Source organism: Glycine max, chromosome 9 (genome assembly GCF_000004515.6).
Source record: "Glycine max cultivar Williams 82 chromosome 9, Glycine_max_v4.0, whole genome shotgun sequence".
Taxonomy (NCBI): domain Eukaryota; kingdom Viridiplantae; phylum Streptophyta; class Magnoliopsida; order Fabales; family Fabaceae; genus Glycine; species Glycine max.
This window is the reverse complement of record NC_038245.2, coordinates 49972864-49999188: the sequence shown is the minus strand read 5'-3', so window position 1 is coordinate 49999188 and position 26325 is coordinate 49972864. Positions and strand designations below refer to the sequence as shown.

Sequence of the window (26325 nt, the reverse complement as noted above, 5' to 3'; positions counted from 1 at the left end):
TTCGGGTTTTCGACTTACCGAGCTGTTCTTTTATTTTTAGACAAAGTATTTCTTGACTGCATCCACATTCACGGGACGAGGGAGCTCATCCCCATCCATAGTCGTAAGAGTCAGTGCACCACCAGAGAAAGTTCTCTTGACGACATATGGGCCTTCGTAATTAGGCGTCCACTTGCCCCTAGAGTCGGGTTGGAAAGATAAAACCTTCTTGAGAACAAGATCTCCTTCTTGAAACACACGAGGACGAACCTTCTTGTCGAAAGCCTGCTTCATCCTCTGTTGATAAAGTTGTCCGTGGCACAAGGCTTTCATGCGTTTTTCTTCAATTAGATTCAACTGATCATATCTGCTTTGGCACCATTCAGCTTCTGATAACTGGGCCTCCATTAGAACTCTCATCGATGGAATCTCAACCTCCACAGGGAGTACTGCTTCCATACCATACACCAAAGAGAAGGGGGTTGCCCCTGTTGAAGTACGCACTGAAGTACGATACCCATGCAAAGCATACGGTAGCATCTCATGCCAGTCTTTGTATGTGACCACCATCTTCTGCACTATCTTCTTGATATTCTTGTTTGCAGCTTCAACTGCGCCATTCATCTGAGGTCTGTAAGGAGAGGAATTGTGATGCTCAATCTTGAACTCTTCACACAAATCTTTCATCATCTTGTTATTCAAGTTCGTTCCATTATCTGTAATGATTCTGTTGGGCACACCATAACGGCAGATGATCTGATTCTTGATAAAGCGGACCACAACTTGCTTAGTCACATTTGCATAAGATGCTGCTTCAACCCACTTGGTGAAGTAATCAATAGCCACTAGAATGAAACGATGCCCGTTTGAAGCCTTCGGTTCGATTCTACCAATCATATCGATGCCCCACATAGAGAAGGGCCACGGAGAAGAAAGAACATTAAGTGTAGTTGGTGGTACATGAATTCTGTCAGCATAAATCTGGCATTTGTGGCATTTCCTTGCGTGTTTGCAACAATCTGTCTCCATCGACATCCAGTAGTAACCTGCTCTCAACAACTTCCTTGCCATTGCATGTCCATTGGAGTGAGTACCAAAGGAGCCTTCATGTATCTCATGCATCAAAAATTCTGCTTCTTTCTTATCTACACACCTGAGTAGTACCATGTCAAAGTTTCTTTTGTACAAAACATCCCCATTTAGGAAGAAATTACCAGACAATCTTCTCAAAGTTCTCCTGTCTTTGTTGGATACTTCGGGTGGATATTCCTGGCTTTGAAGGAAACACTTGATATCATGGAACCAGGGCTTATCATCAACAACCTCTTCGACTGCAAACACGTGGGCGGGCCTCTCGAGGCGCTGAATTCTGATTGTTGGCAAATTGTTCCGGTGACTCACTTCGTACATGGAGGATAAAGTTGCTAACGCATCTGCCATCTGGTTCTCATCACGAGGGATGTGGTGAAGCTCCACTTTGTTGAAGAAGGTTAGCAAATGCTTCGCATAATCTTTGTATGGAATCAAGCCGGGGTGGCGAGTTTCCCATTCTCCTTTGATTTGGTTGATTACGAGAGCTGAATCCCCGTAAATGTCAAGGTTCTTGATTTTCAAGTCAATGGCTTTTTCAATGCCCAGGATACATGCTTCATACTCTGCCACATTGTTGGTGCAATCAAACTGTAACCTTGCAGCGAAAGGGAGATGATTGCCTTCAGGAGTGATAATAACTGCCCCAATTCCATTGCCAAAGACATTCACGGCTCCATCAAAAATCAAACCCCATCTAGACTCGGGATCTGGACCTTCTCCAAGCAATGGTTCATCACAATCCTTCATCTTCAAGTGCATAATCTCTTCATCAGGAAAGTCAAACTTGATGGGTTGATAGTCCTCAATTGGTTGGTGAGCCAAATGATCAGCAAGAACACTTCCCTTAATTGCTTTCCGGGTGCGGTATTCGATATCATACTCGGATAACAACATCTGCCAACGAGCAATTCTTCCTGTCAGAGCGGGTTTCTCAAAGATATACTTGATCGGGTCCATTTTGGATATTAGCCAGGTGGTGTGGTTAATCATGTAGTGACGAAGACGCTTGGCAGCCCAAGCTAGTGCACAACAAGTTTTCTCAAGTAGGGAGTACCTGGACTCACAATCGGTAAACTTCTTGCTCAAGTAGTAGATGGCATGTTCTTTCCTTCCGGTCTCATCCTGTTGTCCGAGCACACAGCCCATAGAATCTTCTAACACAGTCAAGTACATAATCAGAGGCCTTCCTTCGACTGGCGGTATAAGAATTGGAGGTTCTAGCAGATAATTCTTGATACTATCAAAAGCCTTTTGACAATCTTTGGTCCAAACAACCCCTTGATCTTTTCGAAGCAACTTGAATATAGGTCCGCAAGTGGCTGTCATGTGCGAGATGAAACGAGAAATGTAATTTAGACGCCCAAGAAAACCTCTCACTTGTTTCTCTGTTTGTGGAATCGGCATTTCTCTAATGGCCTTGACCTTGTCAGGATCTACTTCGATGCCTTTCTGACTGACAATGAAACCCAAGAGTTTTCCAGATCTAACACCAAAGGTACATTTGTTGGGATTCAGTCGAAGTTGGTACTTTCTCAGCCGTTGAAACATCTTCAGCAAGTACTCGACATGTTCTTCTTCAGTGCCTGACTTGACAATCATATCATCCACGTACACTTCTATCTCTTTGTGCATCATGTCATGAAAGAGAGTGGTCATGCCTCTTTGGTAAGTGGCACCTGCATTTATCAACCCAAAGGGCATTACCCTGTAACAAAAGGTGCCCCAAGGCGTGATGAAAGATGTCTTTTCTCTATCTTCAACTGCCATCTTGATCTGATTGTACCCAGAGAAACCGTCCATGAAGGAGAAGACCTTGGACTTTGCAGCGCTGTCAACCAATACATCGATGTGAGGTAGAGGAAAGTCATCTTTCGGACTAGCCTTGTTCAAATCCCGGTAGTCAACGCACATCCTGACCTTGCCGTCCCTCTTTGGAACAGGCACTATGTTGGCTAACCATTGAGGATACTCTGATGTGACAAGAAAACCTGCATCGATCTGCTTCTGTACTTCCTCTTTGATCTTGAGAGCCATGTCAGGGCGAGTTCTTCTCAATTTCTGCTTGACCGGTGGGCATTCGGGCTTCAAAGGCAAACGGTGCTCCACAATACGGGGATCCAAGCCGGGCATATCCTGGTACGACCATGCGAACACATCGGCATATTCTTTGAGTAATTCAATCACCTTTCGTTTGACAGTTGCCTCAAGCGATGCCCCAATCTTGACTTCCTTCTTATCTTCCTCGGTTCCCAAGTTAATCACCTCTACTAACTCCTCATGAGGCTGAATGGTTTTCTTTTCATATTCCAATAACCGAGCAAGTTCCTCCGGGATTTCATCATCCTCCACCTCTTCAGCCTCGTAGACAGGAGATTCGTAGTTGGGAGAGAGTGCAGGGTTATTATGTTCAACGGGCTCATAAATGCCTAGTCTGCATATGATTGATGATTGATTTTAGAAAATGAGTGAACAATGCGGACTTTTTATAATTAATTGAAATCAGAAAACAAAAATAAAATATTTTGGGTTTTTTGTGTTACCATTTTCCAGAAAGAGCAATAAGCATAGATATCGGGATAAACCACATTTTCCATTAATAAGAGTAGTGCTTGAAACAAAACAGCCCTACATAATTGCGCTTTCGTCCTGGGCAAGACGAAAGGATCCTTTTTTGAAAAACAAACAAACAGAAAAACAAAGACACATTACTTTGATGCATGAACCACTGAAGGGATGTCAACCGCGTCCCAGTTGCGAACAAGTTTTCCAGGTGTGACAAATGCAAGCACTATCTCTTCAGGAGCATCTTCCAAGACAGCATTGGCTTCTGGCGAGTTGTTGATGAACCCGGCGCTACAAAAGGTGCTAGTAATGGAGCTTGATCCAACACTGTTCGTTGCGGATCCTGCAGAAGAAGCAAATCCCAGTCCTTCACGGTTTTTACTCTCCAGCAACTGCACAACTTTTCCCCATCCTACACCTGTTCCTTCCTGCACCACTTTTTGTGCGTTCTTCCAAGTAGCAAAAGATACTTCATTTTTCTCTGGCTTTTTACCCTCTAAAGTCAGGCCTTGGAAAGAGGTTCCTTCTGTTTCATCAGCACCAATAAAGGAAAAAGCTGACAAATGACTAACCAACAAGGCTTCCTCTCCACTCACAGTGATCAATTTCCCATTTCTGACAAACTTCAGCTTTTGATGCAAGGTGGACGTCACGGCCCCAGCTCCATGGATCCATGGCCTACCCAAAAGGCAACTGTATGCGGCTTGGATATCCATCACCTGGAATGTAATTTGGAAAACAAACGGCCCAATTGTAATGGGCAAATCAACCTCCCCGATAACATACTTTCTTGATCCATCAAACGCTTTGACAACCACCCCGCTTCTTCTCATGGGAGGCCCCCGGTAGGAAAGTTGATCTAATGTGGATTTGGCCATTACATTCAATGAGGAACCAGTGTCCACAAGTACATTCGACAGAGCATCTGACTTGCAGTTCACCGATATATGTAACGCCAGATTGTGGTTCCTCCCCTCCTCAGGAAGTTCTTCATCACTAAAACTCAAATTATTGCAGGCAGTAATGTTTCCTACTATACTGTCCAATTGATTAACAGTCACGTCCCTCTCCACAAAAGCTTGGTCCAACACCTTCATTAGAGCCTCACGGTGTGCTTCTGAGTTCAATAGCAGAGACAAAATGGATATCTTAGAGGGAGTTTGCAGCAGCTGGTCTACTACTTTATACTCACTCTTCTGGATCAGTTTCAGAATTTCGTCATGATCAGAATTCTTACTAGTCCCATTGGATTGGCCTACTTCCTTCCTTGTACCGGGGCCGTTCACTGTCACCTGTTTAACTGCCGGATCATTCACTTTCTTTGCAAACAATGTGGGGATAACACGTCCATTCCTCAGAACTTTACCGTCGTTAGCAACGTTGTCCACAGAAACCGCAGGAGTTAGAGAGGGCAAAGGCACCTCCTGTCCACCTTCCAACATCGTGGCACTATACTTGTAAGGGACCGCTTTTAGAGAAGCATACGGCATAGGTCCTGGCAAGCTAATCACCAGGGGAGTAGTAGTTGATTCCCCACTGTTATAGCTTATTTCCAACCGCTGAAACTCGGGGGTGATGACGCACACTTCTTTGTCCTTCCTCGTGATGATAAGTTCTCTGCTGTCTATCAGCCCTTGTACGTCCTCTTGTACCTTAGGGCATCCTTTTACATTCACCGGACATATTTCACACGCTGCATGATCATGGTCAAACAGAGCTGCCTCGCACATCTTGATATGTATTGGGACCAGGGGAGTTCGAACGTGCTGGACGTTCAGGATGACACCGTCTTCATCACAATCTTGTATCATGTTAACAGCAGGCCCATGGTTCGGTAGAGGGTTCGCCTGAACATTGGGATTCTGATCTTTAAAGGATAGCAAGTTGGCCCGGACTAGTTTTTGCACTTCATTCTTCAGGACATAGCAGTTTTCAACGTCATGACCTGGGGCCCCTTGGTGGAAAGCGCAGGTTAAATCATGACGAAACCAGGGAGGTAAAACATCTGGTGTACGAGGGGGTGTTCTGACCTGGACAAGGTTTTTGGCGAGCAGGGCGGGGAGTAAGTCAGCATATTTCATCGGGATTGGATCAAAGGTTGTTTTCTGGCGGTTTTGTGAGTGATATGGTTGTTGGGGGGGTTGCGGGCGATTTTGTTGTTTTTGAGGGTATTGTGGCTGATGGTATTGCTGTGGAGGGTATTGTTGTGGAGGGTATTGTTGTGGAGGGTATTGTTGTGGAGGGTATTGTTGTGGAGGGTATGGGTAGGGGTAATGTGGCCTTTGTTGGTGATATGATGGGTTTGGGATAGCGGATGCGACATTCGCAACCTGACGATATGGGGTGAAATTCTGCTGAGGCTTACCATGAGCTACCATCCCCACCTCTTGATCTTTCTTCTTCGCAAAGTGGCCTCCAAACTTCTTGGCATTGCTTGCAGCAGGGACACTTTCCCCAGTCAAACGTCCCTCTCGGACACCTTCCTCTAATCGCACCCCCATGTTGACCATTTCGGTGAAGTCTGTTGGTGCACTTGCAACCATTTTCTCGTAATAAAACTGGCTCAGGGTCTTCAAAAATATTTTGGTCATTTCCCTTTCTTCCAACGGCGGGACAATCTGGGCAGCCACTTCCCTCCAACGTTGGGCATACTCCTTGAACGTTTCCTTCTCTTTTTGTGTCATCGCACGGAGCTGATCACGATCTGGGGCCATGTCCAAATTGTACTTATACTGCCGGATGAACGCTTCACCCAGGTCATTGAAAGTACGAATGCTCGCACTGTCCAAATTCATATACCACTTCAGAGCGGCCCCAGTTAGGCTGTCTTGAAAGAAATGAATAAGCAGCTTATGATTGTCAGTATACATGGACATTTTCCGCGCGTACATCACCAAGTGACTGCGGGGACAAGAGTTCCCTTTATACTTCTCGAAGTCTGGCACCTTGAACTTGTGAGGGATAGTAACATTTGGGACCAAGCATAATTCACAGGCGTCCTTCCCGAACAGATCTCTTCCTCGGAGGGCTTCGACTTCCCTTTGCATACCATCAAATCTTTCTTGGAGTTCTTCCATCTTGTCGAAGGCTACAACATTTTCAGCTTGGAAAATTGGTTCAACCTCTTGTTGAATAGTGTGAATCAGTGGAGCTGAATAAGTCATTGCAGCTTGGGGGAAAGAGGTACTGGGTTGCGGAACTGGTGCTGACTGCTGAGCAAAAGGCGGTGGAACTTCAGATACAGCGGGCTGGGGGCTTCCACAGACTGGAGGTGGCATTCCCCATGTACAACCTGGAGGCAAAAAGAGGGGTGGAGAAGTCACCGTAGATAGCGGGGTTGTGCTCACCAAGGGCTGCTCTACAGTAGCGGCGGCAGCTTGAGAGTTCTGGGCTGACAGGAGTGCACTCATCATGGTCGTCAACCTATCCATTCCCTCTCGTAAAGTGGCAACCTCCTCCCTGAGACTCTGATTTTCTTGTTCAACTATATCCATCCTCTTCCGATTGGCCCTGGTGTTGTAAATGCGGGTGGGTTTGTGGAGAATTCGTCGGGCCACTTTCCTTGGGCGGCGGTTGATTGACTCCCCCCCTTCGTGAAGTAGTGAACACAGTGTGAGACTCGATTTAGAAACCACGAATGCAACATGATGCATGCTTATGCTTATGCAAAAAGAAAGGGAACAAATTATTATCGAAGAACTTGTTAGAGAAATTGTAAACATCATAAACTGAAACACTTCACTTAAGCATTGGAATATTACAAAGAAATTTATTTATTTATTTATTTATTTATTTTTTTTTTTTTTTTTTTTTACAAGTCGAGAGATTTCGGGAGCTAAAATCTAAACATAAGGTCCTAAGAACTTCAGACTCAAACTCCCGGAGTAGATGGATCCTCGGAATCTGAATGTGCACGGGAGAACAAATCCATAAACCTCCTCTTCCTTCTAGCATCTCGGTGGAGCAAAGCGTCTTTCCGACGAAGCAAGTCGTCCTTCTCAATCATCCTCTGGTTCTGGATAAAAAGCTCACGGCTCTGTTGGGCTATCTTCCCCTTCAAAATCTCATTCTCTTGCTCGAGCCCCTGGTATCTCCTCTTCCAAGTTTCTTTTTCTTGCCTTTCTTTGGTTAATTGTTCATGAAACTCTTCCTTAGTATCAAAGGGGATAGGCAAGGATGATGGTGGGATGGTGGACGATAGGTATCTGGGTAAGCGGTAGGGTAGGCCAAAGCTCTTGGTCCTATCAATAACCCACTGGGTATAAGATTCGTGCACATAGTCTGATTTCTTTCCCAACTGACTTCTGTTGAGTCTGCGGATAGCGCTCCAAGCTTGCGCGAATCTTTCCCTTTTGTTCGAGTGATCTCCATGGTTAAGATAGAATTCATTAGTCAAGGCAAGGTTGTTTGGTTTTGTCTTTATCGGGTACCCAAATTGTCGTCGAGCGAGAAGCGGGTTGTAGCTAATTCCGCCACGCATACCCAAAAGAGGTACGTTGGGGTATTCACCACAACTCACAATAATCTCTCCAACATCACTAGCTGCTTGGTACCAAACAATGTCAGATGGGTCAAGAGTCATGATTCGGCGAGGCCAAGAAAGCTTATCATCATTGGTCTTGAAGGCACGGGATTGAGGTAAGTGGAAGGTAAACCACTGATAGAGTAAAGGTGCACAACAAGAAATGGTTCCACGGCCAGCCTGGGTACGGTCATGGATAGAATGGTAGGTATCGGCGAGTAGAGTGGGTACGGGGTTCTTTGTAAGAAAGATTTTAATGGCATTGATATCGATGAAGTTGTCAATATTTGGGAAGAGTAAAAGGCCATATATAAGGAGGGCTAGGATGGAATGGAAGGCAAGTATGCTAGCTGCTTCAGCAAATATAGAGGCTTGTTGGTAGAGGAAGTGGGTGGGAAGACCTTGGAGGCCTCCCTTAGAGGTAAGGTTTGCTTGGATGATAGAGGTTTTAAGATGGAGGGCGGCTGCGATGTCAGAGGGTTTAGGGGTAGGCTCAAAACCATGGAAAGGTATCTTGTCTGGCACAGGTAAACCCACTAGGTAGGAGTACTCTTCAAGTGTGGGGACAAGCTGGTAATCGGGAAATGTGAAGCAATGGTAGAGCGGGTCATAGAACTGAACCAGGGTCTCTAGGCATCCTTCCTCAACATCTACTCTAAGAATTCTGAGCAACTTCCCATGATGAGCTTGAAAATCAACTGGATCACTTACTAAAGATGCTAGCTCCCTTAATCTCAACAGGTCTGTTTTTTTGAAAAGGTACTTCCTAGTGCTTCTCAGTGGGATGTCCATATCTACAAAGATTACAAAAAGCTTGTCTAAGTCCTTCGATAATTTGGATGAAAAAAGAGTTTATGCATGGATGCATGTATGCATGATTATGCCAAAGTATGGAGAAAACATGGTGAAGTTAAGTCCAAAATGTTGGAGTTAAGGGTAAACACGCCATTTGGTAAGGACTATGGTTTCATATGTACCTGTATCACGGGTTCTACCAAGTTCCCAAAGTCATTGACCACTTCCGGATATTGTCGGATTACGGGACTACTCCCGGTCCAACAACGTCCATAGGAAAGCCTCGTTTGAGTGTAGTATCGCGTATCAACCAATTCAAGACTACTCTTGATTAGCCACCGCACTACGTCCTAAAAGGCTAAGATGGGTTAAAGGTAACTAAATGTCCTCAACTTCATAGGTCGCTTGGAAATATCAATGCTGAACACGACTACTCATGCCAACATAGTAATATTCCCAAGATCCCTCCATTGAGCGGGGTTATCACATGTGCCACATCCGAAACTCACTCTCGGAAAGACACTATGATTATACCACCATCCTATCTTATGTTTCCCTCAAGTCCGGGTGTAGGACTTATCTCACCACTCACGTAAAAGATAAACACTTAGGCACGTATTTACAGTTTCAAATAATAATAAAGCATAAAGATGAAGAAAAACAAGATAGGTTTAACCCACTTAGGAGTGTGATCCCCAGTGGAGTCGCCATTTTTCTGTCGCGGTGATTTTCGGATATCAAGCTATTGATTAGCATTGACTCGCAATTTAAGATCACCACCGATCTTTTATTTTTCCGAAGAAAAGGGAGAAAGCTCGAAAAAACCCTATTTTTGAGAGATCAAAGGTCCGGGGGTTGGTTATGCAAAGGGAAGGTACTAGCACCCTAAACGTCTATAGTACTCTATAGGAACCTCTTGCTTATTTTATCTTTATGCTAAATTAATTATTTGTTTTGAAATAAATGCTCAAGTGTGAAAAGATTAAAGAGATAGGTTCGAGGGAAAGGAAAAGAAATGTTTTTGTTATTTTTATTGATTTGGAAAGACAAAGTCTTTTGCCTACATACCCGAATGGGATCAAAATCATGTAGTTCGGGGTAGAAAGTCAAGTGATTGGTTTTGATTGATTTTAAAGTTCGAAAAAAAAGAAGAGTTTAGGCAAGATAAGAGGCCGAAAAGGCATAGAAGAAATAAAAGAAGTGAGTTCGATTGATTTTAAATTGAAAAAAAAGTTAGATTGATTAAAGGTTGATTAAAGATTTGATTAAGAAAGAAAGGATAAAGATTGACCCTTTTTTTGAAATTTCGATTATGGAAAGTTTTTTTGGTTTTTTTGTTTGACTCTCTTTTCTTTTTTTTTTTTTTTTTTAGTTATACGGAGATAAGTCTAAACGCGCCGGATCCCTTAAAATGACGTTGGATCAAGTGAGGGCCCTTTTCCTCGGATACGGTTCAAATCACATGATCGTCCACGGCGGAAAACATAAAAATAAATGTGAGTGTCGGTGCAGATTCTCATTTTTATTTTTATTTACATTGGACCTAGATACATTCTAATTGACAATAATAAATAAAAATGTCAAATGCATTAAAATAAATATGCTAGAAGAAATAATAAAATGCATGAAATACAAAACAATAAATACATATGGTGCATAAAATAAATAAAGAAAATAAAATGCAAGACATAAAAATAAATATGATGCTGGAAATAAATAAAAGAAAATAAAAATGCAAGACATAAAATAAACATGATGCTAAAAATAAATAAAAAAAATGCAAGACATAAAGATAAATATAATGCTGGAAATAAAATAAAAAAAAGAAAATAAAAATGCAAGACATAAAATAAACATGATGCTAAAAATAAATAAAAAATGCAAGACATAAAGTAAATATGATGCATAAAATAAAAATAAACAAAATAAAAATGCAAGACAAAAAAAAAAATATAATACTGGAAAATAAAATGCAAGACGTAAAATAGATATGGTGCTGGAAAATAAATAAAGAAAATAAAAAATGCAAGGGCATAAAGTAAATATGATGCATAAAAAAAAAGTAATAAAAAAAAAAAGAAAAAAAAAAAAAAAAAAAAAGAGAAGAAAAGGGGGTGCAGAAAGTAAAATACTAGAAGGAACAGAAAAAAGGAAATGGGCTCAAAATAAAAAGTGGGCTTAACAGATCAAATCTGAATCGTCAGATTGATCGAAGCGTCCAGATTTGATCATGGGGAGGCACAGTCTTAGCCATTAGATCTTAATCAAACGTCACAAGAGAAGAAGAACAAAGTAAAAACCAAGAGGTGAGACGCATCTGATCAAAACAGGGGATAACATTGGCCGTTAGATCTAGGATCTAACGGTTCAACCCTGATGGTCCATGGGGACACAGAGATCCGCGTGCACCATAGTATTGGTCATGGCAGCAGTATAAATTCGAAAATAAACCCTAAAATAACATAAATCCAATTTCTTCCTCTCTCTAAAGAAACGCTTCAGAAGCTCTCTTCTCTCTCTAACCACACACCGCCGGAAGCTGTTTACCGGCGCAGTGGCTGGCCGGCCATGGGTGGCGGCGCCGCCGCGTCGGAAAAAGAAACTCCTCCTTTTTTAAAAAAACTACATGTTTTGAATTCCTTTTTTTCCCTAGTTCTCAAATCCACCGTTATTTTTTGAAAACCAATACTGATAAAGCCTAGATCTAGCCTTGAATCTTAGAAAGAAAAAAAAAAAAAGTGAACTACCTTTGTTCTTATGTTATCGTTTAAGCTTCAGAGTGGAAACGGTTACAGTTTGGGTTGTGTGGGTGTGGGTGTCGGCTGATGGTGGTGGTTGGTGTAGGCTTTAGGCCGCGTGAGTGAGTGGGTTACTGTGTTCGCGTGGGTTTCTGTTCTAACGTTTCGATTTCTAGGGAAGGAAATGAATAGTATGAGCAAGATGATTTTGGTTTTTTCTTGTGTTGGTGGTTCACGGAGGGGGGAGGGTGGCGCTGAGTGGTGGCTCTGAGTGGTGGCTCGTGGTGGCTCTGAGTGGTGGCTCTAGGCCGATGGTGGTGGTTCGCGGAGGAGGAAAGGGGCTGTTGAGTGGTGGCTCGTGGTGGCTTGGCTGTTGGTATTCTGACTGTTCGTATTCACCTCTGCCCTCTCTCTCTCCCTCTGACATGCACAGTAATTAATGCAGCATTTAAAGGACATAATTAGGGTAAAAAACGAAGAGCCCCTCTGGGCCTGGACCAAAAAAAGAGACAGAAAAGAAGAAAAAGGAAAAAAAAAAAAAACAAAATATAAAACAGCAAAAAAAAATAAAATAATAAAATAAAATAAAAATAAAATAAAAAACGAAAAAAGGATACTAATAAAGATATTAATAAAAAACGGAAATAATAAAAACACTTAATAAAAAAAAATAATAATAATAATAACTAAAAAAAAAATAATAATAATAATAAAAAGGTAAATAAATAAATAAATAAAAAAAAGGGGGCGTCTTCAAAACAAAAATGAGGTATTTTAAAATACCCCCCTGCCGAAATTTCATCTGAAATGATGGAAATTTCCGAGAAAAAAGAAATAAAACGGGTCAAAAATGGGGTATGACAGACTACAATAATGTAACATGATTAAGAGATAACATTTTTCCTTTAATATATGGTGAGAAATTCCATTCTTATGTCGGTGATCATAAAAAAAAATTGTTTGAAATAAATCTCAACATATAAAGAAATCAGTATTTAAATTTCAGTAGAAAGATATTTTGAGTTCACATTCAAGGAAAGAGTAAAACTCCAATACAAAAAGATTTACAACAAAACAAATTCGTATTTCAAGTTAAAATTTATACGAGGATGAAATAGAAAAAAAAAATTAATAACTTGGCGTTGGATTTAATTTCATTTCATTTTGAACATAAAACCTGGAAACCAAATTAAATTAAACAAGAAAACGTGATCATTTCGATTTTCAATTTCTTTGGACATTTGGATTTTGGATGCATCATCCCAAAGGGTATCTTGGTCCTTTGAGACCAAAGGGCCTTTCTGTTGTCTCGTTAGGTGCTGTCTCCGGCCAGCATCAGTTGGTGGTTGTGGTTCCGTTATGATGTGTACGTTCATTACCTTTTAGAAGGAACCTATTCTACGTAATATTTATTGATTTTATTGTTAATTAATTTTTATTAAAGAATTTAGCATATTATTTTTATAGATTTTTTTCAATCATATTTTTATTATCCATAAGACTCAATTTAAAATTTTTTAAAATAAATAAAATGAATATGTGTTTTTAAAAAATAAAAAACATGTTTTATTTATTTGATGAATAATAAAATATAGTTTCTTTTTTTAAAATAAAAAATAAAAGTAAAAAATAGGTTGAAATTATCCTAGTTGTAAATAAAGATATTTTACTTATACGATACATCTCTATACTCTCCTTTTAAATTCATTTTCTCTTTTTCCTCTTCTAAAATGATCAAAATCCTCTTTTTTTTCACACATCCAAAATTGTCTTAGTAAAATTATAATATTAAACTCGTTAATCGTTGCATTATCGTGAAATTTGGACACTATATTCACAAATCATATTCGCACATTTCGACCATTAGAATTTGCAAAATAATGTCTGTAGGAAGAGAAATGATTCTCACACGGAGACAGAAAAATTAAGGCTATAATCCCTTCACCTTCTCTTTAATACTTGAAAATTCTAATAGAGTAACATGAATCTTAGATAACCGTTAGAGATCCTACTATCGCTAACGAACTACACACGTGAACCCAAGTAAGGGACAAGTTTATTGCCATTGGAGTTAAAATGAACATGTGTAGAAATCCTTAAAGGATCAAATTGATATTTATTTTGAAATGTTTATTATATTGTAATTCTTCCTTTATAATTATAATTATGAGATTGTTGTGTTTGATGGATCAATTGATGTCCTTATGCGAATTGATTGATAAAGTTAAGTATTCTTGGTGTTTTTTTTTTGTGTTCTTGAACCTGGATTTTGATTCCTTTAATTTTGATATGATTATATGAATTTGTTTGAGGGTTTTACTCCTCATTGTAAGAAACATTTTTGTATAATTTGTTTGTGTTTTAGACAAAATTTACTAGATTAACATAATAAATTGTTATATTGGAATCATGAAATTGTGATTGAAATTGTGTGTAAGTGATAAATTGAATATGTGATGAATTATGAGATACATGTGTATTGAGATATTGTATATATTGACTTGTGAGTTATGAACTCTGCAATCATACAACTGTAAGACCCTTTAAGGGCGACAAGTTAATGTGTGACGAGTATTTGTGATGGGATTCATTATGGGAACCCGACGAGATTAATCACTTTGAGGCGTGACGAGTTAAAATTATTTTGAAAACAATTGAGGAGTCGTGTGTTTTGTACAATTCATAGATATAGTCTGTGTGCTAAAATATTTTATGGGTTAGATCTAAATCAGGAGGGAAAGACCTTTGCGGACTCTTAGGAGTTTAGGTCTTGGGGATAAATACACACAGTTTGAGTGTTCCTTTAAGCTTACGCCGATCCCACATGACTGTATCATTCTCGCTAGATAACGTGACCCTGATTGGTCTTCCTATAATTTTACCTAGTGAGATTGACCTGACTTACCAGTGTGTGGTTTGTCTTGTCATGTACTCTGACTCCCAAGTCCCAATTAGATTTTTCAGTGACATGGTACCATATTGCATATAAGATTGGGTCTTAATATATTTGTTGCATAACGCTTGTGTATTGATCGATATTGATTGGTTGAGTGATATTGTGTTTTAATCATTGAGTACGTGAATGATGTGAAAATGTGTGAGACGTATAGTGGAAATGTGATGTTACGTAATAAGTAATGGAATGACGTGAGATGTGTTGAAATAAGTTGTATTTCATTTATATGATATGTATATATATATTGTCTCATTTCTCTCTATTAGTTAGAGATGTGATAGCTCACACTCCAGATGTGTGGTTTGTGTTTGAATCCTATGATGATCTCCCAACTCTATAGCTTGATTAATTTTTAATTAAAAATATGTTTTCATTAAACACAAACAAAAATTATTAATTAAATAATTAATTTAATAAAAACTTTGTCAAATATTAATTAAAAATAATTAATAGTAACTACTATAATCATGGATAAGTTGAAATGGAATAATTATAACTTACCTGTCAGCCTTGAATTCAAATTAAAAAAAAAGTAAAATATGTTTGAAGTCCCTATAAAATTTAAAAAGTATTAATTTGGTTATCATAAAAATTTTCGTATTAATTTGGTTTCTATAGTAATAAAACATATTTCTTATAGTCCAGTCATAGTTCAGTTAGACAGTAATCTGACGTGACTAATAAACTTACACATGTATTTTAATTACAAATGAATTAAATCATTTATGATGGTTAAAACCTCACAAGATAAACTAAACATTTTTTTGGCTAAATATCCCCAAAAATTATAATTTTTTGTTACATCTTGAATGATTTTCTCATACTTTGTGTTGAGATTAGGGTGATATGTAATAACAGTGAGTTTTTGGTATCTTTTAAGTGTGTTTGTGTTTGAGAAGGTAGAGAAAAAAAGTAATTAAATTCGTAAGTCATGCAAAGAAATTATTTAATGGAGTTATTGTTGAGAATCATAAAAAAATATATTTTATTTTTATAAGCATCAAATTAATACTTTTCAAATATGTAAATGTAAATGGGCCTCAAAAATATTTTATTCTTTAAAAAATATAGCTGTATTAAAATTTGTTAATGAAAAATTTACGGCTTGATAAAGTTTTTTCTTTACTGTTGTTAATGATTTTAAATAACTCAACAACCAAATAAGGTGTGCCAAAAAGAAAAAATAAAAAAAGATAACGATTAAAAACACAAATACCTCTACACATTTATAATTTGAACTTTGAAGAAATTATTCAACACCTATTAAAATCGTCTACTTTAAATGCAAAACATCTCAAATCATTTACAATTCCCATTCTCTTGATCAATTAATTTAAGATTTTTCTAACATATGTGCACTTATTTTCTAAAATTAGGGTTGTATTATTTCAAAATACATTGCAAACATAGTTCACTAAGATTTTATTTTTTAAAAAAATAAGTATCCGTTAATAAATTCTATTAATTTATTCAAATTGGTTAATTTGAAACCTTCTACACATCGAAACCACGTCAGTCTCTGATATCCGACTTGTTCCTCGTAAACTCCATACTAACATTTGTCAACATCCCAAATTCTGTCACCAATTTACATTTTATTATCAAATTCTTATACTGAGTGGACATTTGATTTCACATTGTAGAATTGGTTGTGATTTTATAATTAATTTAGATTATTTTTCACATGTTTAATTATAAGATGGAAAAGATGTTGAAATTAATTCTTGAACCTAGAATTTTAAAGTAATTTTAAAGTTTTTATCAGAAAATTTGTACTAAATTTTATTTTAAAATTAGTTCAAACCAAAATCATCTAATAAATCATATTACTTTAAAATTAAATTTAATCAATTTTTTTTATAAAATATATTACTTCAACATTGATTATACTATTTAACACCTAAAGAAAAGTAAAACAAAAAACAAAAAAAATATAGATGAAATAAAATTTATGATATTATAAAAAAATAAAAGAGTTAAGAATTATTGAAGTTTAAAATAATAAAATATTTCTATATCATTGTTCTTTACAAAATTAATTTACCAACATTTATCCAAAAACACACCTAACTAAATCCAATCAAATCCTTCACAATAAAAACCCCACGCCATAATCCCATTTTGCTCGTCTTCACTCCTACCTCGTTTTCCTCGCTATTCTTTCACTCACAACACAACGTTTTGTTTCCCATACTCTGTTTTTTATTCTCTCTCTTTCCAACACCACAACACAATGGGTTCCGAAGAAGTAGTAGAAGAACCAACTCCAAAAACTCCAAACCAAACAACAACACCGGAAACGACGTCGTCGAGTTCCCCCCGAAAAATTAAAACCAACACTCCCACCGAAAACGGTCACGTGTCCGTTACTCCCACCACGCTCTCAATCGTGCAGCCACATTCACTTCTCCCAAAGCCAGTGCCTCCAAGAACGACTTACACTCAAAACGACGTCGTCGTTTCCTCCACCACATTCGGAAAATTCCTCCGCAAGCGCAGCAACGACCTGTCGTCCGCGATCAGCAAGGGGATCTCCACGCTGAAGCACTCCATCAACGACCAAAACGACAACAACGGCGTGACGGAGTTCAACCTGTCGGGGCTAAAGGTCTTCGTGACGGTGAAAAACAAAAACGACGCGTCGTCTAATTCGCTTGCGCGAATGAAAATCAGCTTCTTCTCGCGCTCGAACTGCAGAGAGTGTTGTGCGGTGAGAAGGTTCTTCAGAGAGAGAGCGCTGAGGTTCGTTGAGATAAACGTCGACGTTTTCGCGGAGCGGGAGAAGGAGCTGAGAGAGAGAACGGGGAGCGCGACGGTGCCGAAGATCTTCTTCGGCGAGAGGCTGATCGGAGGCTTGGTGGAGCTGAACGCGCTGAGGAAGGACGGCGGCGAGGAGTTGGAGAGGCGGCTGAAGGAAGCGGGTGGCCAAGGGCCGGCGGCGCCGGCGTACGGATTCGACGAGGCGGAGGAGGAGGAGATGCCGGAGGAGGAGATTGGGAAGGTGGTTAGGGTTTTGAGGCAGAGGTTGCCAATTCAGGATCGGTTGATAAAGATGAAAATTGCAAGGAACTGCTTCGCGGGGAGCGAGTTGGTGGAGCTTCTCGTTCGACACCATGGCTATTCTCCTTCCAATGTAAGTTGATGGCTATGCTCCTTCCAATGTAAGTTGAGTTTGAGTGTTTTTTTTTCTTAATTATTAATTTGCCCCTATTATTTTAAATGAATCCATTATTTTCAAATTTTTAAAAGTTCAATTTCATCTCAAGTTTTTAAAATTGAATTATTTTTGTTTCTCAAATTATTTTAAATGATTTAATTTGGTATTTGAGTTCTTAAAAATCTGGTACCAAATTAATTTGTTTTTAAGAATTTAAAAACCAAATTAATTATTTAAAAAATTTGAGATCAAATAAAATCATTTCAAATAATTTGAGTACCAACTTGATAAGTAAACTTTAATCCGATTGGATAGATTTTTTGTTTTAATCATTTTTTTTAGAAAATAGTAAATAAATGATAAGATATAACAAATATAATAAAAAAATAAAAAAATAATTTGAAATATAAGATATTTCATTTATACGTCATACATACTTATAAATTATATAAGTCACATTATATTTTTATAAATATATAAGAAATAAAAATGAAAATATAATTCTATTTCTGTTATATTAATATTTTTGATTTATATTAAATTAACTTTAGTTAGTAATCTCGTCTTAGTCTTTTTTTCGTGATGAATAATATTATCAAATTATATATATATATATATATATATATATATATATATATATATATATCTTTTGGATCATTTTTTTGTTTCTCATTGGATTAGATTAGCTCATGAACACCCTATAAGAAAAAAAATAATTTATTCTTGTAAAAAAATCATTTATTTAACCTCTTTTCTTTGTATAAAATTATTGTAAGAAAATAATATAAAAATGACTTCTCTCATATTTATAATAAATTCAATTAATCAATGAGGGTTAACTCAGTTGCTCAACTAAGTGGGTAAATATTATAAATTTTTTAATACCATTTTTATAGATAAAAATAAATAAATTTAATTAGAATACGTAGGTGTTAAAAAAATTCTATATTTTTATCTAATAATTTTTTTTCATAAACAATAGCACGTTTATTAACTTTTTAATAACTATTTTAAAATTCATTTAAGATGTAAAGAATCCTACGGCTTTGATTTGACATTTTTGACTTTGAGATACTGATTTTTTTAACGTTTAAAATAATATTTTACATTTTGTCTTAATCGTCAACATTATTCCGCAACACTTGGGTCGTGTTTGTTGAAATTATATTAATCTTACTTAACCAGTAAGGATTGATTTGGTAATAAATTTGAATTTTCTGTTTGTTTGGACTTTTATTAGTGTTTTTTTAGGAAGTGTCTTTTTTATTTTAATTTATATTTTGGTAACAATATTTTAAAATAAGTTTAAATAAATGATTTAGTTAACAATTTTTTGTCAACTGAAAATTTATTCATAAACTAAAGTATAAATTATGATACCCATTAAGGAATAAATAGTTATAAACCTAAACCAACCTCGTGTGTCATTAAATTGTTATAAATTTGTTTCGAAATTTAGTAGTGGACATACGTCTAACATAAAAAATTATGACGAATTTGTACACTGCAATTTATAGATCACCATTTTGAAAACAGAAAATATGGAAAAAGACGAATTTGTACATTTCAAAACTATTCAAATTTTCTTTTCTATATCTTGAATCCTTCTTTACTTTTTCGATTTAATTATGACATATATATATATATATATATATATATATATTTTATATTACATAATAGTTTGGTAATATATAAAATATTATATTCATTAAATGATATGATAATCCAAGAATAATGTGAAACGTTTTGCAAAATTATTCGAATTAAATTCGTTATTTATTTATTGGTTAAACTTTTAATCACTACTATTGCTATTACGGATTGATTTGATTAATTTATTTAGTTCATCTATAACCGCAACTAGTCTATTTATCTATTTTTTGCGTAAAAAAAAGGTCTTTTATTTTTATCAGACCCTTACCTTAACTCTATATCCTGAATCCTAAGTCCTGCAATAGTAACTAAACTTTTTATTCTTATTAGACTATGACCGACCTATACATGTTAATTACTTTTTAACAGCTCAAAATTAGGATTCATTCGGATAAGTTTTTGAAAACATTATTTTTAAAAGTTACTTTTAACTTGTGAGAAAAATTAAATGTTTCCAATCGAAACGTGCACAAGTTCCGGTCTACCCTGTCTCGGCTTGGGCGCATTGCATATGATTGAATTGTTGAAAATGTCACTAGGATTATGTGAATTGCTAAATTTTCTAATAGATAGTGTGTAGTCATATTTTCTCTTTTTCTCTTTAACTTTCTACATTTTCAGCCGTTATATTATTTTATTTTCAAAACGCTTCTATATTTTCTCTTTTTCTCTTTAACTTCTTGACTAAGAAAATCCTACCAGTCATCTGTAAAGTAAGCTACTTTTTCCTGTGCAGGATTAATCAATATTCATCTCATAATAGAAAAAGGCCAATGATTGTTACTATTGCTTGATTTATAATTGGCACGTGACTGTAATAATTTCTAGTTTCTGAATTTGATAGTACATTGTTTTTTTATGTTGCAATTTTGTTTCTCTAACCATAACGTATCCCCTAAATGGTTTTCATTCTAAAACAAATGTTTAGGCTGTTGAGATTGGAAAACAGTTATGCAAGAAGCACTTTATCCATCATGTTTTCGGGTAAGGAAAGAGCTTTTAAAACTGATGAAAGTATGAAACTCCAAGTGCATTTTAACATACGAGCCACACTCCTTCCTTAATTTTATTCTTTCTTTTCTAGGAAAAATGATTTTGAGGAAGGAAACCACTTCTATAGATTCCTTGAGCACGAACCGCTTATCTCCAAATGCTTTAACTTCCGCGGTGCCACAAATGATAGTGAACCGAAGGCTGCAGCTGCAGTGTGTGATAGGCTTACCAAGATTATGTGTGCCATTCTTGAGTCTTTTGCTTCTGAAGACAGGCGACATGTTGATTATGTGGCCATTAGCAAAAGCGAAGAACTTCGGAGGTATGGCACATACAATACACTAAGTTGTATATTTTTGTGCACGTTGTGAATGCAAAACATTCTGTGGTTTTATTCAATATGCATGTTGCAAGGCTGCATGACTTTTGTATCCCTGTGTACCACTTATTTGCTCATTCTAAGTTTATTTCTTGCTGAAATATAATTTTATCAGAGATCACATACCTTTCTGAGTTAATTATGGATGCATTACATGGGACTTGACAAGTTCTTGGGCTATCTAATTACTGATTTTCGCTGTATTACTTATTTATTACCCTGTAAATTGGTAATAAAGTTTTATGGTTGAATTCATCAATTTTGATACTACTTAGTTTGCTTGGTAATTTAATTTCCAATGAGCAACTTGAGAATGTATTAAGACAAATGCCTGGATTTTGTGGCTCTAGCAATGTGACTCTCGGTGTCTATTTCCCACTTTTGAACTCTTTCCTGTCTACATTACTACTTTATAATTTCTACATTGCTTAAACATGAAAGGAATCTAGATTTTTTTACTGACTGTGGTGCCAAAATATTTTTCCTGATGATGAAGTAATAATTACAAAGCATGATACAGTGTTAACAGTATGATTAGGAATACTTCCCAATAGAGCAGCTCAAACAAGATGACTTTTGTCTTTGCAAAAAAAATTTTTTTTTGCCCTGCATCTGTATCCATTGTCTTGGTAAGAATGTGTAGTTAACTTTTTATCAAGTGCATGTACTACTGATATATACCTACAGAGAACATGATAAGAACAAAGTGCCAAAGGTAATCATCTTTTACATATCTAAAGTTAGTTTCCTGTTTTCCTAACTCACAGGTATGTAAACATGACCCAAGATCTTCAGCGGGTGAATCTCTTGGAACTATCAGAAAATGAGACGCTTGCTTTCTTCATAAATTTGTACAATGCCATGATCGTCCATGCTATCATTAGAGTAGGGTGTCAAGAAGGTGTAATTAATAGGAAATCCTTCTTTGATTTTCACTATTTGATTGGAGGGCATCCTTATTCTCTTGGTGCAATTAAAAATGGTATCCTCAGAAGCAATCGTAGGTCACCATATTCCTTAATCAAGCCCTTTGGCACAGGAGATAGGCGCTTAGAGGTAAGCTGTCTTTCTATATATTATAGAGTTTTGGATAATTTCATGTTGGTTATTAATTACCACGTAAAATTAAGGACAACTTAAAAATCAAGTTCCTTATATCCTTTCCATCAAGTTTCAAACTAAACAATGGCATATGGAATCTTGTTTTTCTGACATTAAATATAATGTGTTGCAGAATTAACAAAAGTATCTACATATCATTAATTAATTATTTTTAGATTTAGGGAACTTGATGGCAAGGATACAGGGAACTTGGTCTAAATGTTGTCCTAAAATTAAACCAATGCTGCAGCCTGAACTTGTGTGTGTTTTCCCAGTAAATTCCTTTCTCATAGTAATAACTTCCTGTCATTAAGAAAGATTAACTTATTCCCACCAAACTACAGCATGCTCTTGTCAAAATGAATCCGTTAGTTCACTTTGGACTTTGTAATGGCACAAAATCGAGCCCAAAGGTGAGGTTTTTCTCACCCTATAGAGTTGCTGAAGAATTGAGAAGTGCTGCTAGAGAGTTTTTTGAGAATGATGGAATTGAAGTGGACTTGGAGAAGAGGACCATTCATCTCACTCCGATTTTCAAGTGGTAAGCAGTTTGTGAATTTCTGCAGTCTTGGTTTTGATTTTCAATATCTAGCAATCTGCTTAAGAAGAAATGTTCGTATTGGCAGGTACTCTGCGGATTTCGGACAAGAGAGAAACATACTGAAGTGGATAATAAATTTCTTGGATGCAAATAAAGCAGGTCTTTTGACACATCTCTTAGGTGATGGTGGTCATGTTAATATCTCTTACATGAGTTATGACTGGTCAATAAATTCCTGAATTGTTGTGAACCGAATGATCCACCCCATTTAGCAGCTGAATTTACCAGATATTTGTCGTATATAACCCAGGTTTTGATTTGTCAACGAGTCATAAAGGAGAGACTTTGATTGATAGTGATGCCAAAACATAGAACATAGGTGACATTACTTTTTCTATCGTTTATTTTGTAAGCCAAAATCTGATGCACATCAATGATGTGCAGAAACTGTAGATCATATTGTTTGGCAAAGGTAAGTCTAAAGGAACAATTGAAGTGAGCAAAGTAAACACAAATTTTGTGATATATATAGCTGTGGAAATAGCTATATATACGACGAGTTCTTATAGATGTGGAAATAGCTATATATACATCTAGATGACAAGAAAGAATCTCACACAAAGTTATTAATTTTGAATCCCACTTATTTCTTTTAAGATAAGATAAATGTAAAGTATTATTTGAATTTAAAGGGTTTTCTTAATTAAAAAGGATTTATTTAAAAATAAATAGGATTTTAGAAAAATGATGAGATTTTTGTAATTAAATAAATAAGGAGAAATAGTTTTATTAATTAAAATAATGATTTTAAGGTGAATAAAATAAATATATATTCTAAGAAAATAAACAAAAAATATATTTTATTGATAGAGAGTAAAATATAGTTTTTTTGTTATAAAATAATGAAATAAAAAAAATAATGTAAATAATATGTTGAGAATACCCTTATTATAAATAGAGACATAATTTTTACATGTACATACATGTTTTTTTCCTTTCAAATTCATTTTCTCTTTTCCCTCTCCTAAAACTCTTTTTTTCTCTCGTATACATTCAAACCACCTTATCTTAGTAAAACTACGATCCCAGATTCGTTAATCGTTCGATCGTCGTAAAATTTGAACACCAGGTTCAGAACTCATTTTTGCATCCCCACCGTTGGGATTTGTGAAATAATGTTTGTGGTGAGAGAAATGTCCCTTGCATGAAAACAATGAAATGGAGGTTTCAATCTCTCTTCCTTCTCTCTAATACTTGGAAACCCTAGCAGAGTAATCAGAGGAAAAGCTTGAGAAATCTTAGGAAACCGTTAGAGATACCACTATGGCTTCTGGGCTACACACGTGAGCTTGCTTAGAGATAAGGAATAAGTTTATCATAATTGGGGTTAAAATGAACATGTGTAGGAATCCTTAAAGGATTAAATTGAAGTTTATTTTGGGATGTTTATTGAATTATACTTCTTCCTTTACGATTATAATTACAATATTATTGTGTTTGACAGACCAATTGATGTCCTGATGCGAATTGGTTGATAAAATTGAGTGCTCTTGGTGTTTTCATGTTTTTTTTTACTTATGATTTTTATTCATTTGATTTTGATATGATTATATAAAATTGTTTAAGGGGTTTTACTCTCCATGTTGTGAGAAACATTTTAGTATAATTTGTTTGTATTTTGGGCAAAATTTACTAGATTAGCATGATAAATTGTTATATTGGAATCATGAAATTGTGAGTAATTGATAAATTGAATATATGATGAATTGTGAGATAACATGTTACTTTGAGATTATAACATTATTATTAAGATTGAGTATAAGTGCAAAGTTGAACATGTGTTAATTCGTGAGATACACGTAAACATGCGATGGTGAATTATGACATTGTGAGATGTTAAATTGTGGACATGAGATATGATTGTGAATAAGTGTATGGTTAATACTTGAAGTGACAATACTTGTATTGTGAGTTGTGAATTATACAATAACCCGACTAATGTTTACCTTGAGAAAAATGTTTATGCGTGAAGTGTTAAAAGGAAAGTGTAGGGTTCCAAGTTAGGAACCCGATGTGTTAAGTTGTACCGTAATATGTTAAACCTGTTTGAGAACAATTGGGAGTCGTGGGTATTGTATAATTCATGGACAATGTTTGTGAAACCCTAACGAATTCTTCGGAGTCTAGGTCTTAGGGGTAAATATACTCGATTTGAATGCTCCTTTAAGCCTATGTTGATCCTATATGATTGGAGCATTCTCGCAAAATAGAGTGATTCTGATTGGTCACCTTGTGATTTTACTTAGTGAGAGTGATCTGACATATCCATTGTGTGACAAGTATTGTTATGTACTCTTAAGCTCTCCAATGTGATTTTTCACTGACATGGTACTACATTGCATATAGGCTTGAGTCTTAGTATAATTGTTACATAACGCCTGTGAATTGTTTATTATGAAATTGGTGAGTGTTGTTACATCTTGACTTAGTGTATGATTCATGTGTAATGTAATTGGTGATTGAAAAACAAATTTTAAGTGATAAAGTGGTGAAGTGATGTGAATTGTATTAACTTGAGCTATTTATAAATATTTTTATAATGTATTTTGATTATGTCTTTGTTTATCTGTATTTTATTTAGAAATGTTATAACTCACTTTCTATGTGTTATTTGTGTTTGGATCTTGTGATGGTCTCGAACCTTGTATTCGTGAGAGTAGATGACCAGATGAATGATTGTAAAGAACTTCGTGCAAGAGAAGACTTAGACATAGTTATGATAGGATGTGACGTTCGAGCATGAGTTTCTCTTTTAATTGTATGATGTCCCAAACATGTATTTTACTTTATTTTATTCCGCTGTTTCAGTTCTTTTGTAAACTTGGACGACCTTGTTTTGAGCCGGAGATGTTTTTAATAAGTTTTATTTAATATCAATGAAGCGAATGCGACCATTTTTTCCACGTGAATTCGTTTAAGTTATTTGAATAAAATTGATTTAATTAAATTTCATATTTTTATATATTTTTCTTATTTATATGTATGTTAGCTTAAAGGATGTCACAAATTTAAATCAAAATTTACATCATGCAATATTTTCATGTCTAATATCTTCATGTTAATTGTCTATTTGAATTAAGAAAAAAAATACGAGAAAAGAAAAATATATTTTCTCTTATTTAGTTGAATATACGTTTGTCCTTTATTTGTCCTTTTTACCAATAAAATTGACCCACATTTGATAAAAAAAGACACATTTATAAAAGTATATTAGTATTTTTATAACTTTATGATTTTTTTTACCTATTTCTCTTAAATCAAACAACCAACATCTTACTTTATTTCTATTCTTTTTTTATCATATTATTATTATAAGATCTTACTTAAAGAAAACCAATATCATTATCATTTAGACCAATAATTTATTGATACTTTATTTCTAATTTATTTCTATTTCTCTAATTATTTATCTTCTATTTTCATCAATTATATTTCTTTCCTTTAATCAAACACATAAGTTTATATCATAAAAATTAATTCTAAATAAAAATAATTAAACACAAATCACCTTTAATATCATCATAAATATCATAAACATTAAAAATAGGATAACATTTTATAATTATTAACATAAACTATAGACTTTTCATTGTTCGGTTTCCCAACCAGTGTCGACGAAGAAAAACAAAGAGAGAAAGGAATTAGGAAACGTGTAACAGAGTTGGCCTAGTAATTTTAGAATGGAACAAGTGATGTGAACGTGTCTTGCATGCAAATTGGTCAATATGTGTCACTCAGCTCCTAAATGTTCGGGAACTTAGAAATGGTCTCTTGTATAATAATATGTCACAAAAGAA

The 26325-nt window shown here is 35.8% G+C and overlaps 3 protein-coding genes across 3 annotated transcripts; 1 reads left to right on the top strand and 2 right to left on the bottom strand.

Annotated features, from left to right (window-relative positions):
* Window positions 1–30: 30 nt before the first annotated feature.
* Window positions 31–7286, bottom strand: LOC121172861 (uncharacterized). The gene is made up of 2 exons (XM_041005516.1): window positions 3781–7286; window positions 31–3502 (listed from the first exon to the last, which is right to left on the bottom strand). The coding sequence occupies exons 1-2, from the start codon at window positions 7284–7286 to the stop codon at window positions 37–39; spliced, it is 6972 nt and encodes a 2323-aa protein (XP_040861450.1). The 3' UTR covers window positions 31–36.
* Window positions 7287–7504: 218 nt separating this feature from the next.
* On the bottom strand, window positions 7505–8947 carry LOC121172860 (uncharacterized). Its single transcript, XM_041005515.1, has one exon. It carries the CDS (start codon window positions 8945–8947, stop codon window positions 7505–7507), a length of 1443 nt encoding a protein of 480 aa, XP_040861449.1.
* A 7683-nt stretch (window positions 8948–16630) lies between these two features.
* Window positions 16631–22823, top strand: LOC100784667 (uncharacterized). The gene is made up of 6 exons (XM_026123885.2): window positions 16631–17777; window positions 20383–20438; window positions 20539–20769; window positions 21594–21882; window positions 22272–22468; window positions 22554–22823. The coding sequence occupies exons 1-6, from the start codon at window positions 16878–16880 to the stop codon at window positions 22705–22707; spliced, it is 1827 nt and encodes a 608-aa protein (XP_025979670.2). The 5' UTR covers window positions 16631–16877; the 3' UTR covers window positions 22708–22823.
* The last annotated feature ends 3502 nt before the right edge of the window (window positions 22824–26325 follow it).